Here is a 17,952-nt window from a genome sequence, read left to right as displayed (position 1 = left end):
CCGGCTCCAGGTTTTCATGGGCCATGGGCGAAAGTGTCCCATCGGACCCCTTTAACACACACCACGATCATCATTAGGATATAGAGGTTGCAGGATATTATATACACACAGTATATATGTGGCGCCCCTGAGGCTTCCGTCACCACAGGACATTGCACCCCATCCAGAGGTGTGATGCCCGATTCTGGGTGAGGAAAGGAGTGAACGCCGGTCCCCTGGTAAATCTACACAACACCCATTGTTAGGTACATACTGGGACCAGGGACAGTGGCAGTTACCCTCCCATGCTGCATGCTGGGAGGGGCCGTAAGACCCATCCCTGCTCCTATAGGGTACAGCTTAGCAACTGGTGAGGTGGGAGGAGCCACCAGAGAGCAGATAGAGAAAGGAAGGTCAAGTTAGTTTCAGTTTCCCTCAGAGAGTGAGAGAGTGAGGAGCCAGCATGTAGCTGTGAAAGAGAAAGGAGCTCTGTGAGCTCAGAGTGTCCGCACAGAGAAAGCAACAGAAGTCTGAGAGAGAGTGGGGAAGGAGGAGGAGGTCTGCAGGAGGCAGGCAAGGAGGAGAGAAGGAAAGACAGCTCTAGTCAGGCAGGAGCTAAGAAGAAGAAAGAGACGCTTCCTGGTGAAGATCCTGGGACTCAGAGGGTCCAGGTGACACCAAGCAGAGAGAAGAAGGGATTCCAGGGCCACGGATAGCTGTAGAGCTGTGGTGGCCTGTTCCACAGGAACATCGGTGGAGGGATCAAGCTGCAACAGGGGACGGTCCCTAGAAAACGGAGGAGTGCAAAATTATCTCCAAACAGTAAAAACCGAGACCCAGGGAAAATTGTAAACTCCCCGGGCCACAGCCCACAGCAGAACCTCTAGAAAGGGGATAATCATCCGACAGGTGACCCCCCCCCAGCCTGGAGGCTGTAGTGGAGGCCGAGCGGGTTCATCCTAAAAGAGCTAGGCTTAGGAAGACAGCTGAAGACAGAGACACCTTAGAGAGAAGGGTACCGGTTTTCATTCCAGAAATTACCCAGAAACGGCGGAGGTCCCTGACAGTGGGTTCCAGTCGTCTGAGGGCACCAGTGTGCGCATACCAGGATGTGTGAGTAAACAACTTGAAACTGCACCCTTGGTGTTGCCTCTGTTATTCCGTCTGCTTAGACTTCCACTACACCATAGACTCTCACGAGCACCAACTGTGCCCCGGGGCACCGCTCCACCTGTGGGGAGCAGTACCATCATTGCTGCCACTTCATCACCCCGGAGGCCTTACACAGCAGCGGCGGCTTAATAGCCGCAAACCACAGGTGGCGTCACGAACACAAACTTTAATCAGCCATATTTAACTGACACCCACCAGGGCCACGGAGCCGGGCCCCGCCACCACTGACGATCCCCGGACTAGTCCGGCCCGGTACCGGGTGTCCCATAGCCCTGAGGTGGGCGAGTCATATACACACACAAGTTACATAAATGTAATCCCTCCTCGTGCGCTCTCTCCCCCCGTGCTTGCTCTTCTCCCTATGCGCAGCCCCTTCTCCCCTGCTGTGCTCTACTTTCTCCCCTTTTGCTCTCTCTCCCCTGTGCTCTCTCTTCTCCCCCTGTGCGGTCCCTTTTCCCCCTGTGCGGTCCCTTTCACCTCTGTACTCTCTCTTCTCCCCCCGTGCGGTCGCTTCTCCCCCGTGCGGTCCCTTCTCCCCAAGTGCAGTCCCTTCTCCCCAAGTGCAGTCCCTTCTCCCCAAGTGCAGTCCCTTCTCCCCAAGTGCAGTCCCTTCTCCCCCCGTGCGGTCTCTTCTCCCCCATGCTCTTTTTTCTCCCCTTGCGCTATGTGATGAACGTCCTTACAACTGAGCGGTGACCCAGCGATGCAGGAGATCAGTGCTGACTGCTGATGTCACTAGTCTCTGCTCCTGGCTTATTAGTATTTATTTACCAAGGAGCAGTCAGGATGCTGCACTCATCACATAGTGTAGAGAGACAGCGCACAGGAGGAGAGAGTCCATGGGAGAGGGGGGAGACAGTTACTCGGGCCCCATACATTATAACGGTCTAGGGACACCATCGGGTAAACAGTGCTGATGGTATCCCCGACAGCGAGTGGGTCTCCCTCTTTGTTCAGGACCCCAGCACTTGCCCAGGTGTACCAAGTGGTAACGCCGACTCTGCATGTGTGCGACGCACCAGACATGGACCGCACACAGAACCAATTGTAACCAATGTGCTGGGTGATTTTCCACAAGGATCGTTAGTACAGCTGGAAAAAAAATATCAGCATGCACTAATCTTTCCCTTTTGGATACTGGGCAGTTAAAATGAACTGAAGTTTGACCATGGTGCCATCAGTGGGGCAAATTCAGTCTACAAGCGTTATGGTGACTTTCTGCCTCATGGACAGGAACAATGTGCCTCTTAGATCAAGAACAGAGTGAGGGGCTCCGGGACATCAGTGCACTTATTTTTCACCCAAAAAAAACCCGTGTATACCAACCATCAAAATATTTATCATCATCGATACGATGCATCATCTTGAGGGTTTCCTTGGTACATGATCGAGGATCTGCAACACCAACAATCTGAGGAAGAAAAATTCTATGGTGAATAAAGTGTTTGACAATCAAAGAAAATCTGATCATTTTGGCAATCGTTCCAGGGCAAGACTGAAATAGTAAGTGAAATTTCACAAAAGTTGTAGAAAAGAACTAATCAATTAGGAAACTGATGAAAAATCATTGTGTTTGGTGGAGAAGTGGTGGCTGGTGGTGATTCGAAGGGTGGGATTCTTCAGTTCTCCTAAAGTTGGCTGTGTTGGGTGGAGAGGGGGCGACCGGTGGTGATTCGAAGGGTGGGATTCTTCAGTTCTCCTAAAGTTGGCTGTGTTGGGTGGAGAGGAGGTGGCTGGTGGTGATTCGAAGGGTGGGATTCTTCAGTTCTCCTAAAGTTGGCTGTGTTGGGTGGAGAGGGGGTGACCGGTGGTGATACGAAGGGTGGGATTCTTCAGTTCTCCTAAAGTTGGCTGTGTTGGGTGGAGAGGGGGTGACCGGTGGTGATACGAAGGGTGGGATTCTTCAGTTTTCCTAAAGTTGGCTGTGTTGGGTGGAGAGGGGGTGACCGGTGGTGATTCGAAGGGTGGGATTCTTCAGTTCTCCTAAAGTTGGCCGTGAAAACTTTCCCAATTCCCCAATACTCAAAAGTGCAAAGCAAAATGATCAGGCACTGAAATTCCAACTGCTTGATCTTTCTCTCCGAGGAGACTTAGGAGGCCCAATACACATTAGACTGACGACCAGTGCAGGTGGAGATGGTGGTCATCTAATATGTATAGGGGTTTAATGATTACAACTACATAAATTGTTAAAAGGAACTGCCTTTCAGAACAATAACCGATACGTCGAGTCTCCAGAATAATGTATACTGTGTACACATCTGTTTTGCAGTGGTGAAACGCCCGTTAAACCAAAGGAACTTATCGCTTCCTCTTTTTATCTTCCGCTTGTTGACATTATGAACAGTTCAAGGATATGTGATATGGTGAAAGCAACGAATACAGGAATCGGTCGTGTAATTATTACAACTTTCAACAGCAAACTTGGACTTTGTGCCCAAAGCAGCCAATCACAGCTCGGGTTTAAATTTAAAAAATGAAAAAACAACCGTGGCTGGTTGGAATTGGCAACAAGGATTGCTTATATTATAAATGGGGCTATTAGTCCTTACTTATAGATGCCCTAAAAAGCCCATTTATTTCTGTTTGGTTACAGGTAAACCCTGGTCATGAACAAGCCTTTACTAAAAGGGGTTTTCATCAACAGCCCATTGTTGTCACGCTAGGTACGGAGATGTACCAAGCAAAATGAAAGGGAACCCCTGTGTCTAGGGAGAGGGAAGCTGGCAACCCCTGACCGAACCTACTGCTGGTCCCTGGGGTCCTCACCACCCTAGATAGGAGTCGGATACCTGACCCTAGGTATCCCTAGTGCTGGACCCTAAATAGGGAATGGATGGGATGAGCTCTTGTCAACACCGCTAACCACTATAGAAGACACAAGGAGGACACACAGGGGGGAGGGGAATGCATGAACTACTTATTATTAGATGAATCAGGAAGGAGGTCGGCAGAGCTTTCAGCAACGATACCCCAGAAGAGTACAAGCCATCTGTTTGCCACCTCAGTTTGAATGAACTGAAAATATCACTAGCACCAGTCCAAAGGAAGGAAGGGGTGTATAAACACCAAGGGAACAGCTGGGTGGAAGTCAAGCTCCTGTTGTGTCCAAAAGGGAGAGAGTTGAATCCAGCAGGAAAGCTACCTATACCAATGAATACTGACAGCAAGAACGATGGAAAGTCAGGGAGCATTCTGTGATGCCAATCGCAGTGACCTGCTATGATTGGAAAACACATGACTCTGTCACCTGTGACACATCAGTGACAATTGTATGACCACACGGTCAATAAAACAGCTTCTAATGGTGAGAATAGTAGCTTCTAAGACCCTCGCCGCTAGAACACCATGAATAGTGGTCCTTCGCCTGTTTACGACAGCCCTATTTACTGTCACAGGTTAAACCCATTTAGGGAGTCCATCAGGTTTCCTAATAGGATTTTTTAGGCAGTGTCCACATCAATTAACATAGCTTTTTATCCAGAGATACAGGAAGGCCTTAGATAATGAACAGAGGTGACAAAGATTTGTAGGACCCTGCTCCACTTTGGTACTCCCTGGCAACCAGACTTGGGTCCTGTAAATATACACGGTCAACACTCGAGTGCCGGTATCATGGGTGCCCCTGCGACATCATGACATCGCATGAGGCTTAGTTACTTGGTTGCCCTGTAAAGGTCTGAGGCACCCTGGATACCACCAGCCGAGGAAGTTCGCAGGACCCTGGTTTGGCTGCCAGAGAGCACAGCAGTTGATGTCCAACCAGGATCTTTTTGCTCAACTCGTGATAAAACATAGTCTTCAAAAAGTTCTCATCCGCTTTGGGAAAACCCTACTCCATGGACAGGTTTCTTGATTATAAGCGGTTTCCAAAGTATCTCGCCAGATAAGACAGAGCTACTATAATCTCTGTATGTCACGGGTGTGTCACAGTTGACCGACAGTCCTGTGGTGTCCGGCTGTGGAAGGTCGCAGCGTCTGGCTACACTAAACAAACTGCCCCCTTACATTCTATTCTTCCTGCTATGGTGTAAATTGTATCATATGTATATTCTCTGCTTGGGGATAATCCTTTTCCTTTTCGGACCCTACATATATCCTCACCTTTCAGCTGTTAATTATTATCACTTCCTCTTGAGTCTTTAAATACCCACATTTCCCCTTGGTGTTTGCTGGTGATTGAGTTATATTCCTATACAGGCTTTGGATGCAAGCAGTCAGCTTGTATTCATCTGAAGAAACGTTGTTTATTGCTGTTCCTCTCCCAGAGACTTCTTGGAAATACGTTATTCGTTGACTTCCCCCTGTTTGTGCTCCATGTGTCTTCTTTAGAGCTTAGTGGAGTTGACCAAGTGCTCATCCCATCCATTCCTTACCTAGGGCCCAGTTCAGGGTCAGCGAGAGTCAGGTATCCTGCTCAGCGCATAGGTGTGGAACCTATCTAAGGTGGTCATGAGAGCCAGGGGCAAGTGAAAGGTTTGGTCCCATCAACACCTTCCCTAGACACAGGGTTTCCCTTCCCTGTCTCCGTGCGCGTGATACTTCCCCAGACCTAGAGTGATACTGTAAGACAACATGCTAGTAATTGTCTAGTTTTCGTTATTCCACCATTACAGGAGAGACTAAAGGCCGCTTTACATGCAGCGACATCGCTAGTGATCGCACTCGCCCCCATCGTTTGTGCGTCACGGGCAAATCGCTGCCCATGGCGGAAAATATTGCTGGTACGCATCACACATACTTACCTTCCTAGCGACATCGCTGTGGGCGGCGAACAACCTCTTTTTTAAGGGTGTGGTTCCTGAGACGTCGCACAGCGGCCCGCCAATAGAAGTGGAGGGGCAGAAAGCAGCCGCATTCACGTCACTCCCACCTCGTTGCCGGAGGACGCAGGAACGCTGTTGTTCGTCGTTTCCGGGGTGTCACACGTAGTGATGTGTGCTGCCTCAGGAACGAAGAACAACCTGCGTCCAGCACCAGCAACGATATTTGGGAAATGAACGACATGTCAACGATCAACGATGAGGTGAGTATTTCTGATAGTTAGCGGTCGCTCGTAGGTGTTACACGCAACAACGTCGCTAACAAGGCCGGATGTGCGTCACGGAATCCGTGACCCCAGCGACATCTCGTTAGGAATGTCGTTGCGTGTAAAGTGGCCTTAAGGGTCACATAGGTCCCAATGAATCAATGGCAGTCTCTATACTCAGGACAGGGTTTGTTCTAAACTGGAATAGGGTTGTTCCCTTTCGTAAAACGGTCTTTCATAGGCTGCGGTAGCTAGAATTTAAAAAAAAAAAAAAAAGACAGATATTATTTACCCTCCTTGGGTTGGTCCAGCTCTGTGTCTCCCTCTACTGCCCCAATCTCTGCCGTTTGGCTGCAGCGCTGATGTCATTCAGTGAGCTCTAAGCTCACTGATTGGCTGAAATGCTGTAGACGTACCGAACATGGCAGTGCCCGCTCATCACTAGTTACAGGTATCGAGCACCAGAGCATGGTAGTGCTCGCTCATCACTAGTTACAAGTACTGAGCACCCGAGCATGGTAGTGCCCGCTCATCACTAGTTACAGGTATCGAGCACCAGAGCATGGTAGTGCCCACTCATCACTAGTTACTAGTACAGAGCACCCGAGCATGGTAGTGCCCACTCATCACTAGTTACTAGTACAGAGCACCCGAGCATGGTAGTGCTCGCTCATCACTAGTTACAGGTATCGAGCACCCGAGCATGGTAGTGCCCGCTCATCACTAGTTACAGGTATCGAGCACCAGAGCATGGTAGTGCTCGCTCATCACTAGTTACAAGTACTGAGCACCCGAGCATGGTAGTGCCCGCTCATCACTAGTTACAGGTATCGAGCACCAGAGCATGGTAGTGCCCACTCATCACTAGTTACTAGTACAGAGCACCCGAGCATGGTAGTGCTCGCTCATCACTAGTTACGAGTACTGAGCACCCGAGCATGGTAGTGCCCGCTCATCACTAGTTACGAGTACTGAGTACCTGAGCATGGTAGTGCCCGCTCATCACTAGTTACTAGTACTGAGCACTCGAGCATGGTAGTGCCCGCTCATCACTAGTTACGAGTACTGAGCACTCGAGCATGGTAGTGCCCGCTCATCACTAGTTACGAGTACTGAGCACTCGAGCATGGTAGTGCCCGCTCATCACTAGTTACAGGTATCGAGCACCTGAGCATGGTAGTGCCCGCTCATCTCTAGTTACAGGTATCGAGCACCAGAGAATGGTAGTGCCCGCTCATCACTAGTTACGAGTACTGAGCACCTGAGCATGGTAGTGCCCGCTCATCACTAGTTACGAGTACTGAACACCCGAGCATGGTAGTGCCCGCTCATCACTAGTTACGAGTACTGAGCACTCGAGCATGGTAGTGCCCGCTCATCACTAGTTACGAGTACTGAGCACTCGAGCATGGTAGTGCCCGCTCATCACTAGTTACGAGTACTGAGCACCCGAGCATGGTAGTGCCCGCTCATCACTAGTTAAGAGTACTGAGCACTCGAGCATGGTAGTGCCCGCTCATCACTAGTTACGAGTACTGAGCACTCGAGCATGGTAGTGCCCGCTCATCACTAGTTACGACTACTGATCACCTGAGCATGATAGTACCCGCTCATGACTAGTTACGAGTACTGAGCACCCGAGCATGGTAGTGCCCGCTCATCACTAGTTACGAGTACTGAGCACCCGAGCATGGTAGTGCCTGCTCATCACTAGTTATGAGTACAGAGCACCTGAGCATGGTAGTGTCTGCTCATCACTAGTTACCAGTACTGAGCACCCGAGCATGGTAGTGCCTGCTCATCACTAGTTACGAGTACCCGAGCATGGTAGTGCCCACTCATCACTAGTTATGAGTACAGAGCACCTGAGCATGGTAGTGCTCGCTCATCACTAGTTACGAGTACAGAGCACCTGAGCATGGTAGTGCCCGCTCATCACTAGTTACGAGTACTGAGCACCCGAGCATGGTAGTGCCCACTCATCACTAGTTAAGAGTACTGAGCACTCGAGCATGGTAGTGCCCGCTCATCACTAGTTACGACTACTGATCACCTGAGCATGATAGTACCCGCTCATGACTAGTTACGAGTACTGAGCACCCGAGCATGGTAGTGCCCGCTCATCACTAGTTATGAGTACAGAGCACCTGAGCATGGTAGTGTCTGCTCATCACTAGTTACCAGTACTGAGCACCCGAGCATGGTAGTGCCTGCTCATCACTAGTTACGAGTACCCGAGCATGGTAGTGCCCACTCATCACTAGTTATGAGTACAGAGCACCTGAGCATGGTAGTGCTCGCTCATCACTAGTTACGAGTACAGAGCACCTGAGCATGGTAGTGTCCGCTCACTACTAGTTACGAGTACAGAGCACCCGAGCATGGTAGTGCCCGCTCATCACTAGTTACCAGTACTGAGCACCCGAGCATTGTAGTGCCTGCTCATCACTAGTTACGAGTACCCGAGCATGGTAGTGCCCACTCATCACTAGTTACGAGTACAGAGCACCTGAGCATGGTAGTGTCCGCTCATCACTAGTTACGAGTACAGAGCACCCGAGCATGGTAGTGCCCGCTCATCACTAGTTACCAGTACTGAGCACCCGAGCATGGTAGTGCTCGCTCATCACTAGTTACAAGTACAGAGCACCCGAGCATGTTAGTGCCCTCTCATCACTAGTTATCAGTACTGAGCACCCGAGCATGGTAGTGCCCTCTCATCACTAGTTATCAGTACTGAGCACCCGAGCATGGTAGTGCCCGCTCATCACTAGTTACGAGTACTGAGCACCCGAGCATGGCAGTGCCCGCTCATCACTACTGCTGACAGATTAACTTTAGAAAACAAACCTCAAAAAATCCATATCAACAGTTTACCAAACTTGTGTTGTCATGAATATTTTTGTATTGCATGCGGATATTTTTGAAGCCTATGTAATGGCGTTTAGAGACATTTTGAGGGCTCTATAGGCACAACCACACAATAAACCTTCCAGGCGTGTTGAATATATCCTGTAAATCATACAAACCATGTGGTTCCGCACAAGCTCGGATGAGGGAGCTCTTGTACTGTATTCTCCGCTTTTAAAAACTCTTATGTTATGTTTGACGTCTCTTACATGTAAACCCCCCTCCCCCAAAAAGAGCGTCCTCTAAAATTAAAGCTGGAGTCCTTTTTTTATTCTTTTTTTCCATAACAGCCCAGGTCTCTGCCTATAGTGTTATTTTTACCATCTAAAAATAAAGTCGTAGTGATTGATGCTGCAGCTACGCCCCAGTATTCTACTCATTGTTTCTTTATAAAAAGAGGGGGGAAAAAAAAGTCCAGGGAGGAGATTGGCTGCAGTCTCAGACCGGTTCCAACCAGAAAAGTCCCTGAAATTTTTTTTTTTCTTTTTTTAAAGACTTATCTCCTACTAAATCACCCTCGCCCTATTTTTTTTTTCCTCCTAAAAGGGAACCAGGAAGAAGCTGTTCTAATCAAAGGAAAATAACCTTGTAGCAACATAAATCATTTTCGTTTTTTGGGTTTGTGCCCAGAAAACAATGAAGAATATTGCATCATATTTTTTTTTTTTTCGCTTCCAGCTAGTAAATGTTTAAGTAACAGACGACTCGGAAAGAGCTCAATATCCCTCCCACCGGCTGGAGACACAGATGAAGCAGGATCCATAACAGCTCAGGCGAGGGGCAAGTATTCAAGAAAATTCAATGAGAACCTGAAGGTTTACGGCACGTTTTACCGGATTGACTATTATTTTTTTCTTTTTATTCCTTTTCAAATTTAAAAGAAAGCGAAGACAGTTTTTTTCCCCCATTATTATATATATTTATTTTTTATTTTTTTAATACTATATATTTTGTTTTTTTTTTTAATTTATTTATTCCCATTATTATTTATTTTTTTATTTATTTTTTTTCCAATTTATTCTCATTAATATTATATATATTTATGTTTTTATTATATTTTTTTATTTATTTATTCCCATTAACATATATTTTATTTATTTTTGTTTACTTATTCCCATTAATATTATATATTTCTTTGAATTTTTTAAATTTATTTATTTCCATTACTATATTTTTTTTTTCAAATTTATTTTAATTAATATTATATATTTTTTTTAATTTATTTATTCCCAATATTATATATATATTTTTTTAATTTATTTATTCCCATTAATATATTATATATTTTTTGTTTACTTATTCCCATTAATATTCTATATTTTTGACATTTTTTAAATGTATTTATTCCCATTAATATTATATATTTTTTTACTTTTGTATTTATTTACTCCCATAAATATTATATATATTTTTTGTCATTTTTTAAAATTTATTCCCATTAATATTATACTGTATATTTTGAGGGGTTTTTTATGTATTTATTCCCATTAATATTATATATTTTTTCCAATTTATTTCCATTAATATTATATATTTTAATGTTTTTTAATGTATTTATTCCCATTATTATATATTTTTTGTTTTTAATTTATTTATCCCCATTATTATAAGTTTTTTATTTTTTTTTATTTATTCCCATTAATATATCATATATTTTTTAACTTTTTTTAATTTATTTCCATTAATATTATATATTTTTTGCATTTTTGAATTTTTTTTTATTTATTATATATTTTTGGATTCTTTCAAGACTAAAAAGAGAACAATTCTGCTTTCTCAATCAAGGACTTGAATGGTATTGGTCCACGTGTTTTCAGAAGGTGATTTTATTTATTCATTTTTTGGGACAGTTAATGTTATATTAATATTTAAATGAATATTAATTATATTAAAATTAATTATTTTATGTAAACTGCAACATTTTCTAGCATTTTATTTTATGTGCTGAGCTAATAAATACTTTTGTGGATCTACTTTGAAAATATTTTGGACTTAACGTAATGAAAGTGTTGCAGGCGTGAAGATGTTAATATTAGACTTGGCAGAAAAATGCACAAAATAATCAAATTCTATTAAAAATTACTTTTGATGTTTAATTGTGGTTTTTTTTGTTTTGTTTTTTTTTGGAGGGGGGGGGATTAGTAGCATGTAGATAAAGCATTTTTCACATGTAAAGTGCCATGGAATGAATTGCACTATAATAATAATAATAATAATAATAATAATAATAATAAATCACTAAAAGAGAAGCATGGATCTGTATAGGGGAAGAAATGTGATCGGAATTACTTTTTTTTTTCTTTCATAGAAACCTGGTGCACAACATATGTGTGAGAGATCTGTGGGTAAAAATACCTTGTAAACAGGAAAGGTTAGAGGAAAATGTCCTTTGTGACTGACAGACAGTAGAGCAGCACTAGATCAAACCGCCATATAACCCCCAGCTTGTGCAGCCTTGAAGTGGATGGGCTACAGAGGCCACTATAAGATGGGTTTCGTCATCAATTATCCACCTTTTTCCTATACCATGGTGATGGGGTCATAATTTGGTGTAATGGTTTAGGCTATTGGTGTGACACTGGTTTAGGCTATTGGTGTGACAATGGTTTAGGCTAATTATGTGACAATGGTTTAGGCTATTGGTGTGACAATGGTTTAGGCTATTGGTGTGACAATGGTTTAGGCTATTGGTGTGACAATGGTTTACGCTATTGGTGCGTAAATGGTTTAGGCTATTGGTGCGTCAATGGTTTAGGCTATTGGTGTTTCAATGGTTTAGGCTATTGGTGTGTCAATGGTTTAGGCTATTGGTGTGTCAATGGTTTAGGCTATTGGTGTGTCAATGGTTTAGGCTATTGGTGTGTCAATGGTTTAGGCTATTGGTGTTTCAATGGTTTAGGCTATTGGTGTGTCAATGGTTTAAGCTATTGGTGTTTCAATGGTTTAGGCTATTGGTGTGACAATGGTTTAGGCTATTGGTGTTTCAATGGTTTAGGCTATTGGTGTGTCAATGGTTTAGGCTATTGGTGTTTCAATGGTTTAGGCTATTGGTGTGTCAATGGTTTAAGCTATTGGTGTTTCAATGGTTTAGGCTATTGGTGCGTCAATGGTTTAGGCTATTGGTGTTTCAATGGTTTAGGCTATTGGTGTGTCAATGGTTTAGGCTATTGGTGTGTCAATGGTTTAGGCTATTGGTGTGTCAATGGTTTAGGCTATTGGTGTGTCAATGGTTTAGGCTATTGGTGTTTCAATGGTTTAGGCTATTGGTGTGTCAATGGTTTAGGCTATTGGTGTGTCAATGGTTTAGGCTATTGGTGTTTCAATGGTTTAGGCTATTGGTGTGTCAATGGTTTAAGGCTATTGGTGTCTCAATGGTTTAGGCTATTGGTGTGTCAATGGTTTAGGCTATTGGTGTTTCAATGGTTTAGGCTATTGGTGTGTCAATGGTTTAGGCTATTGGTGTGTCAATGGTTTAGGCTATTGGTGTTTCAATGGTTTAGGCTATTGGTGTGTCAATGGTTTAAGGCTATTGGTGTCTCAATGGTTTAGGCTATTGGTGCGTCAATGGTTTAAGGCTATTGGTGTGTCAATGGTTTAGGCTATTGGTGATGGTGGGGTACTGGTGTGATTTTTTCTCCTGGTGCACAGTAGACCCCTTGATGGCGACCGAGCATCATTTACAAGTCACAGCCCAAGTGCTCACCATGTGCGAGCGCCATCTGCCCACCTTTTCAAGGGTCACGTCACAACGAACAGGACAGCGTACCCTAATGATCCAAGGACACTAAAAAAGACCACTGGGAATGTCGAAGAATGAAACCCTCGCAGCTTGGAAACTATAGATCTGCAGCCAATGTGTGATGTTTTTATATCAAAGTGGACTACAAAGGCTAAAGAATAATCTGGTGACATGGGCATTGCCGAATACTAAGCCAACGAGAATAGTAATAGATGTAATTTGCCATCATCTCATTACAATATTTTATACTGAAAACAAAAGTAAATTCTAGGTAAGTGATAGACTAAACATTAACTTGGTGGTGAAAATGATTCCCTCTATGATCGTGTAGACGTCGGGGGATGGGGACATAGCTTGGCCATCATTCAGAAAACACCAACATCTGACTCATGGACAAAATAAACCTGAAACCTGCCCCCACTAATGGAATAAAGGGGTCCGATGGATAGATTTTAGTTCTAAAGCGTCACCTATGGAAAGAGGTGCGATGGTTCTTATTACATATCTATAGGAATAATGTGATGATACGTTGTACCTAGCGATGGTTCTATCTTCTATTCTATGTATCAATGATAGCACCCGACACGCGAGATGTGCCTAGAGGTTTTTCTTTCTCTTACATACGCTAAATGTTTTATTTATGTATTTTTAATCACGGCATTGGAATAAAATAGTAACTGTCCCGTATACTTTATATCTTTATATATTCATACAATATTGCATGATGATATGTGAGATTGCAGAGCCGGCTATGGACGGCACACAGTGTCGGAGAAACTACGCTCCTTGCCACAAAGTCCTCTGCGTCTCCGCGTGGCCATGTGCCATATGACAGTTTCACCTTGATGTAAAGCCTGTGGGGGGGGGGGACATCTCTGGAGCTTGGCTGTTTTTATCAGTCCTATAGACAATGAATAGAGTGGACGTGCACATGCTCAATTGATGCTTACTGTACGCAGCTGGTGGCATGATGGGGGGGGGGTCACAGAATTTGGACCCCACCGACTGATCATTTATCTGCACAGTGGACAGGTTATACCTTTTTTTTTTTTCTAGAATACAAATAAGGCTGCGCTCACACAAGCGTATACATCAGACAAGTGCTATCGGATGTTTTATCGGATTGCCCTCGCTCCAGTGTTATGCTATGGGACAGTGCCGATCAGCGTATTTTTTTTTTAAGCCAATTCGGCACAAGAGAAAATTGACAGCAGTTATCGGACAGCGCGCACCCATAAAAGTCTAAATTGACAGCGGATATCGGACAGCGTACACCCATACAAGCGTAAATTGATAGTGGATATCAGACAGCGCGCACCCATACAAGTCTAAATTGATAGTGGATATCAGACAGCGCGCACCCATACAAGTCTAAATTGACAGGGGATATCGGACAGCACGTGCTCATACAAGTCTAAACCGACAGCAGATATCGGACAGTGCGCACCCATACAAGTCTAAATTGACTGCGGATATCAGACAGCGCGCACCCATACAAGTCTACATTGATAGCGGATATCAGACAGCGCGCACCCATACAACTCAAAATTGACTGCGGATATCAACACGTGCACCCATACAAGTCAACATTGATAGCGAATATCAGACAGTGCGCACCCATACAAGTCTAAATTGACAGCAGATATCGGACAGCGTGCACCCATACAAGTCTACATTGATAGCGAATATCAGACAGTGCGCACCCATACAAGTCTAAATTGACAGCGGATATCGGACATCGCGCACCCATACAAGTCTAAATTGACAGCAGATATCGGACATCGCGCACCCATACAAGTCTAAATTGACAGCGGATATCGGACAGCGAACATCCATACAAGTCTAAATTGACAGCGGATATCAGACAGCGCGCACCCATACAAGTCTAAATTGACAGCGGATATCGGACATCGCGCACCCATACAAGTCTAAATTGACAGCGGATATCGGACAGTGCGCACCCATATAAGTCTACATTGATAGCGGATATCGGACATCGCGCACCCATACAAGTCTAAATTGACAGCGGATATCGGACAGTGCGCACCCATATAAGTCTACATTGATAGCGGATATCGGACATCGCGCACCCATACAAGTCTAAATTGACAGGGGATATCGGACAGCGCACATCCATACAAGTCTAAATTGGTAGCGGATATCAGACAGCGCGCACCCATAAAAGTCTAAATTGGTAGCGGATATCAGACAGCGCGCACCCATAAAAGTCTAAATTGACAGGAGTTATCGGACATCGCGCACCCATACAAGTCTAAATTGGTAGCGGATATCAGACAGCGCGCACCCATAAAAGTCTAAATTGACAGGAGTTATCGGACATCGCGCACCCATACAAGTCTATGGGTGAGTGCAAAACATCAGATTGCACTCGAGTGACATCCAATAGTCTGATGAACGTAGTGACAGGCAATGGAGAACTTAATCTTTCCATCTTCTCCGCACTTGTGATCCAGTTCTCGCATGAGACAGACTCAGATCACGGTAATGACACTCGACTCAATTTCTGATCAGACCCGAGTGCCATTACCATAATCCATCATGATAAAATAAATGGCCATGTGAGCGCAGCTTCTGGCCCGGTATAAACAGGACTATTTTCTTGACCATTAGAAAACACGTGCAAAAACAAAAATGGTGCCCGTCACTTCTACATCAGTGGGGTCAATGACATCACTTATACTGATATTTGGACGGTGGTGTGCATTGTGCTGCTGCTCTGTTCACTATAATAGGAGAGGTACAGGTAGACGGGACGTCATCGGCTCTGCGCACCTTCGGGTGTGTAAGCAAGTGGAACAGGAATACCCTTTTAATTCTCGTAGTAGTATTAAAATGCTCATATGGTAACGATTAAACCATATAAAGATCCACAGACGCTATATTACAAACCTTATATAAATTCACCGCTGGGAACAATTATTTTTTCTTCCTTAAATGCTTGCATTTGGGGATAAAAATCATTTTTGCAGTTTGGTTTCATTAGACAGATTGCAGTTTGGATTTTACAGACATTTTATGATCAACTTTGATGTACTCATAATAAGAAAAGCTTGACAAACTCTCCCACCAGAACAAACTCACTGACAGATTCTCAGTTAACTCACTTTGAAGTCAGGGATAGACAGTGCAACACAGAAGCCTGAGAAACTCTCCCATCAGAACGAGCTCACTGACAGATTCTCAGTTAACTCACTCTGAAGTCAGCGATAGAAAAATGTTTAAATGAAATCCAAGTCAAAAAATGTTTTCTACATGCACTTAAATAATGAAAAAAAGTGGATAACCCCCCTTTAAACTAAAATGTATGAATGCGGCCTGGAGATTTGTGAGAATTAAAATAAAAAACACAATAGTCCTGCCTTGCTAAGATCTGTAATGGCTGATAACAGAGAACAACAGAACACATTCAAACAAACTATGGGAATAATTTCCCTTCCAGCAGCATTTGCTACTGTCCGAAAAAATTGTATTAAACGTGACATAAAATAGGATTTGCAGTTGGTAAATTTCCTGATGATGTTTGGAAAAGAAGAAGAGTTGTGCGGTGGGTGACGCGTCTGATCATCAGGAGCCGCCTGGAATGACATGACTCAGAAGAGCCGAGCATGTTGCGACACAGCGGACCACCCTAGGAATGATTGCCCAGCGAGTAGGGTCGTTTTCCATCCACAAGGGGTCGTCTGTGGTGAAGCAACGGACGGCGAGCACTGAGCTCACTTACAGGAAAAGCTCAGCAGGGATGTGACTGGAATATTCTCCTCTGCTAGATCGATACACTATAATCATTCATTCTTTCATCCGTGTCCTAAATATCTCCTATTTGTTACAATATAATTCAAAAGAAACAAACTGGGATACTAGGATCGTAAGAATAAGTGGGGTCTCCTACCAGACAGCACCTCTATGGTCCAAGGTGCAGTACCGGACAAGGCCACACACATGCGGTGGCGCTGTCAGGTAGGCAGTCATATGGCTGCAGCTCCAGGGAACACCTCAGCCCCTTCCTTATGGTAACTGAACATTTTAGATCATCATAGATCATGGAAATCCCGGTGGTTCTGCACACATTACATGTCTACAATATGGAATCAGATGGCACAACTATATCTGATTCAGAACGATAATTTATATATATATATATATACACACATACATACATAATATATATATACACATACACCTATGTCAACAGTATAGTGGCCACGGCTCAATACTGCATTATAGGGCCCCTATTCGAATTGATAGTGGGCAGATATGCAGTACCAACTGCGGCCACTATTCCGTTGATGGCGCTCCGCAACAGAGTGGTCCCAGCCGCCAGCAGTAACAAGAAACAGCTGATCGATGGGAAGTACCAGGTGTCACACCAACACCGATCAGACATTGAAGAACTAGTCTAAGGCTATGTGTCCACGGTAGAATGTTGCTGCGGATTTTTTCTGCATGAAAATCCGCGGCTTTCTCCCGCAAAATCCTCACCTTTTCAAAGGTGTGGATTTGCCGCGGATTTACCGCGGAATTGCCGCGGATTTTGGTGCGGATTTTTTTTTTTTTCTCAATTCTGAAGCCAAAATCCGGATCAAAATCCGCAACAATAATTGACATGTTGCAGATTTTTCCAAATCAAAATCCGCAACCAAATCCGCCGCGGAAAAATTCGCAGCATGGGCACCAGCATTTCCAAAAAGCCATAGAAATGGCTGGGAAGTGCCGCTGCTGCAGATTTTCGGGAAATCCGCGGCTTTTCTGCGAGAAATCCGAGGCAAAATCCGCGCATTTTCCGCAGCGTGGACACATAGCCTAAGTGCGGGCTTTGCACACTACGACATTGCAAGTGCGATGTTGGTGGGGTCAAATCGAAAGTGACGCACATCCGGCGTCGCAGGCGATATCGTAGTGTTTAAATCCTTTTTGATACGATTAACGAGCGCAAAAGCGTCGTTATCGTATCATTGGTGTAGTGTCCGACATTTTCATAATTTGCCAGCAGTAAACAGGTACGATGTTGTTCCTCGTTCCCCTGCGCAGCACACATCGCTGTGTGAGAAGCCGCAGGAGTGAGGAACATCTCCTACCTGCGTCCTGTGGCTCACGCCGGCTA

General features: G+C 44.6%; 1 protein-coding gene and 1 long non-coding RNA gene across 2 annotated transcripts in view; one reads left to right on the top strand and one right to left on the bottom strand.

Moving 5' to 3' along the window:
• LOC142255977 (putative oxidoreductase YteT) overlaps positions 1-17,952 on the bottom strand; it is a 198,269-nt gene that overhangs the window by 124,156 nt on the left and 56,161 nt on the right. The window contains exon 4 of the mRNA XM_075327445.1: positions 2,479-2,563. Within this exon, the coding sequence (XP_075183560.1) occupies positions 2,479-2,563 (85 nt within the window). The remainder of the gene's footprint in view (positions 1-2,478; positions 2,564-17,952) is intronic.
• The window catches only part of LOC142255978 (uncharacterized), a 10,716-nt gene continuing 2,151 nt past the window's right edge, over positions 9,388-17,952 (top strand). Inside the window, exons 1-2 of the long non-coding RNA XR_012727464.1 lie at positions 9,388-9,871; positions 10,842-10,911. This is a non-coding gene — a long non-coding RNA (uncharacterized LOC142255978). The remainder of the gene's footprint in view (positions 9,872-10,841; positions 10,912-17,952) is intronic.

The sequence above is a fragment of the Anomaloglossus baeobatrachus genome, chromosome 11 (genome assembly GCF_048569485.1).
Source record: "Anomaloglossus baeobatrachus isolate aAnoBae1 chromosome 11, aAnoBae1.hap1, whole genome shotgun sequence".
Lineage (NCBI taxonomy): Eukaryota > Metazoa > Chordata > Amphibia > Anura > Aromobatidae > Anomaloglossus > Anomaloglossus baeobatrachus.
This window is presented reverse-complemented; position numbering and strand designations above follow the sequence as displayed.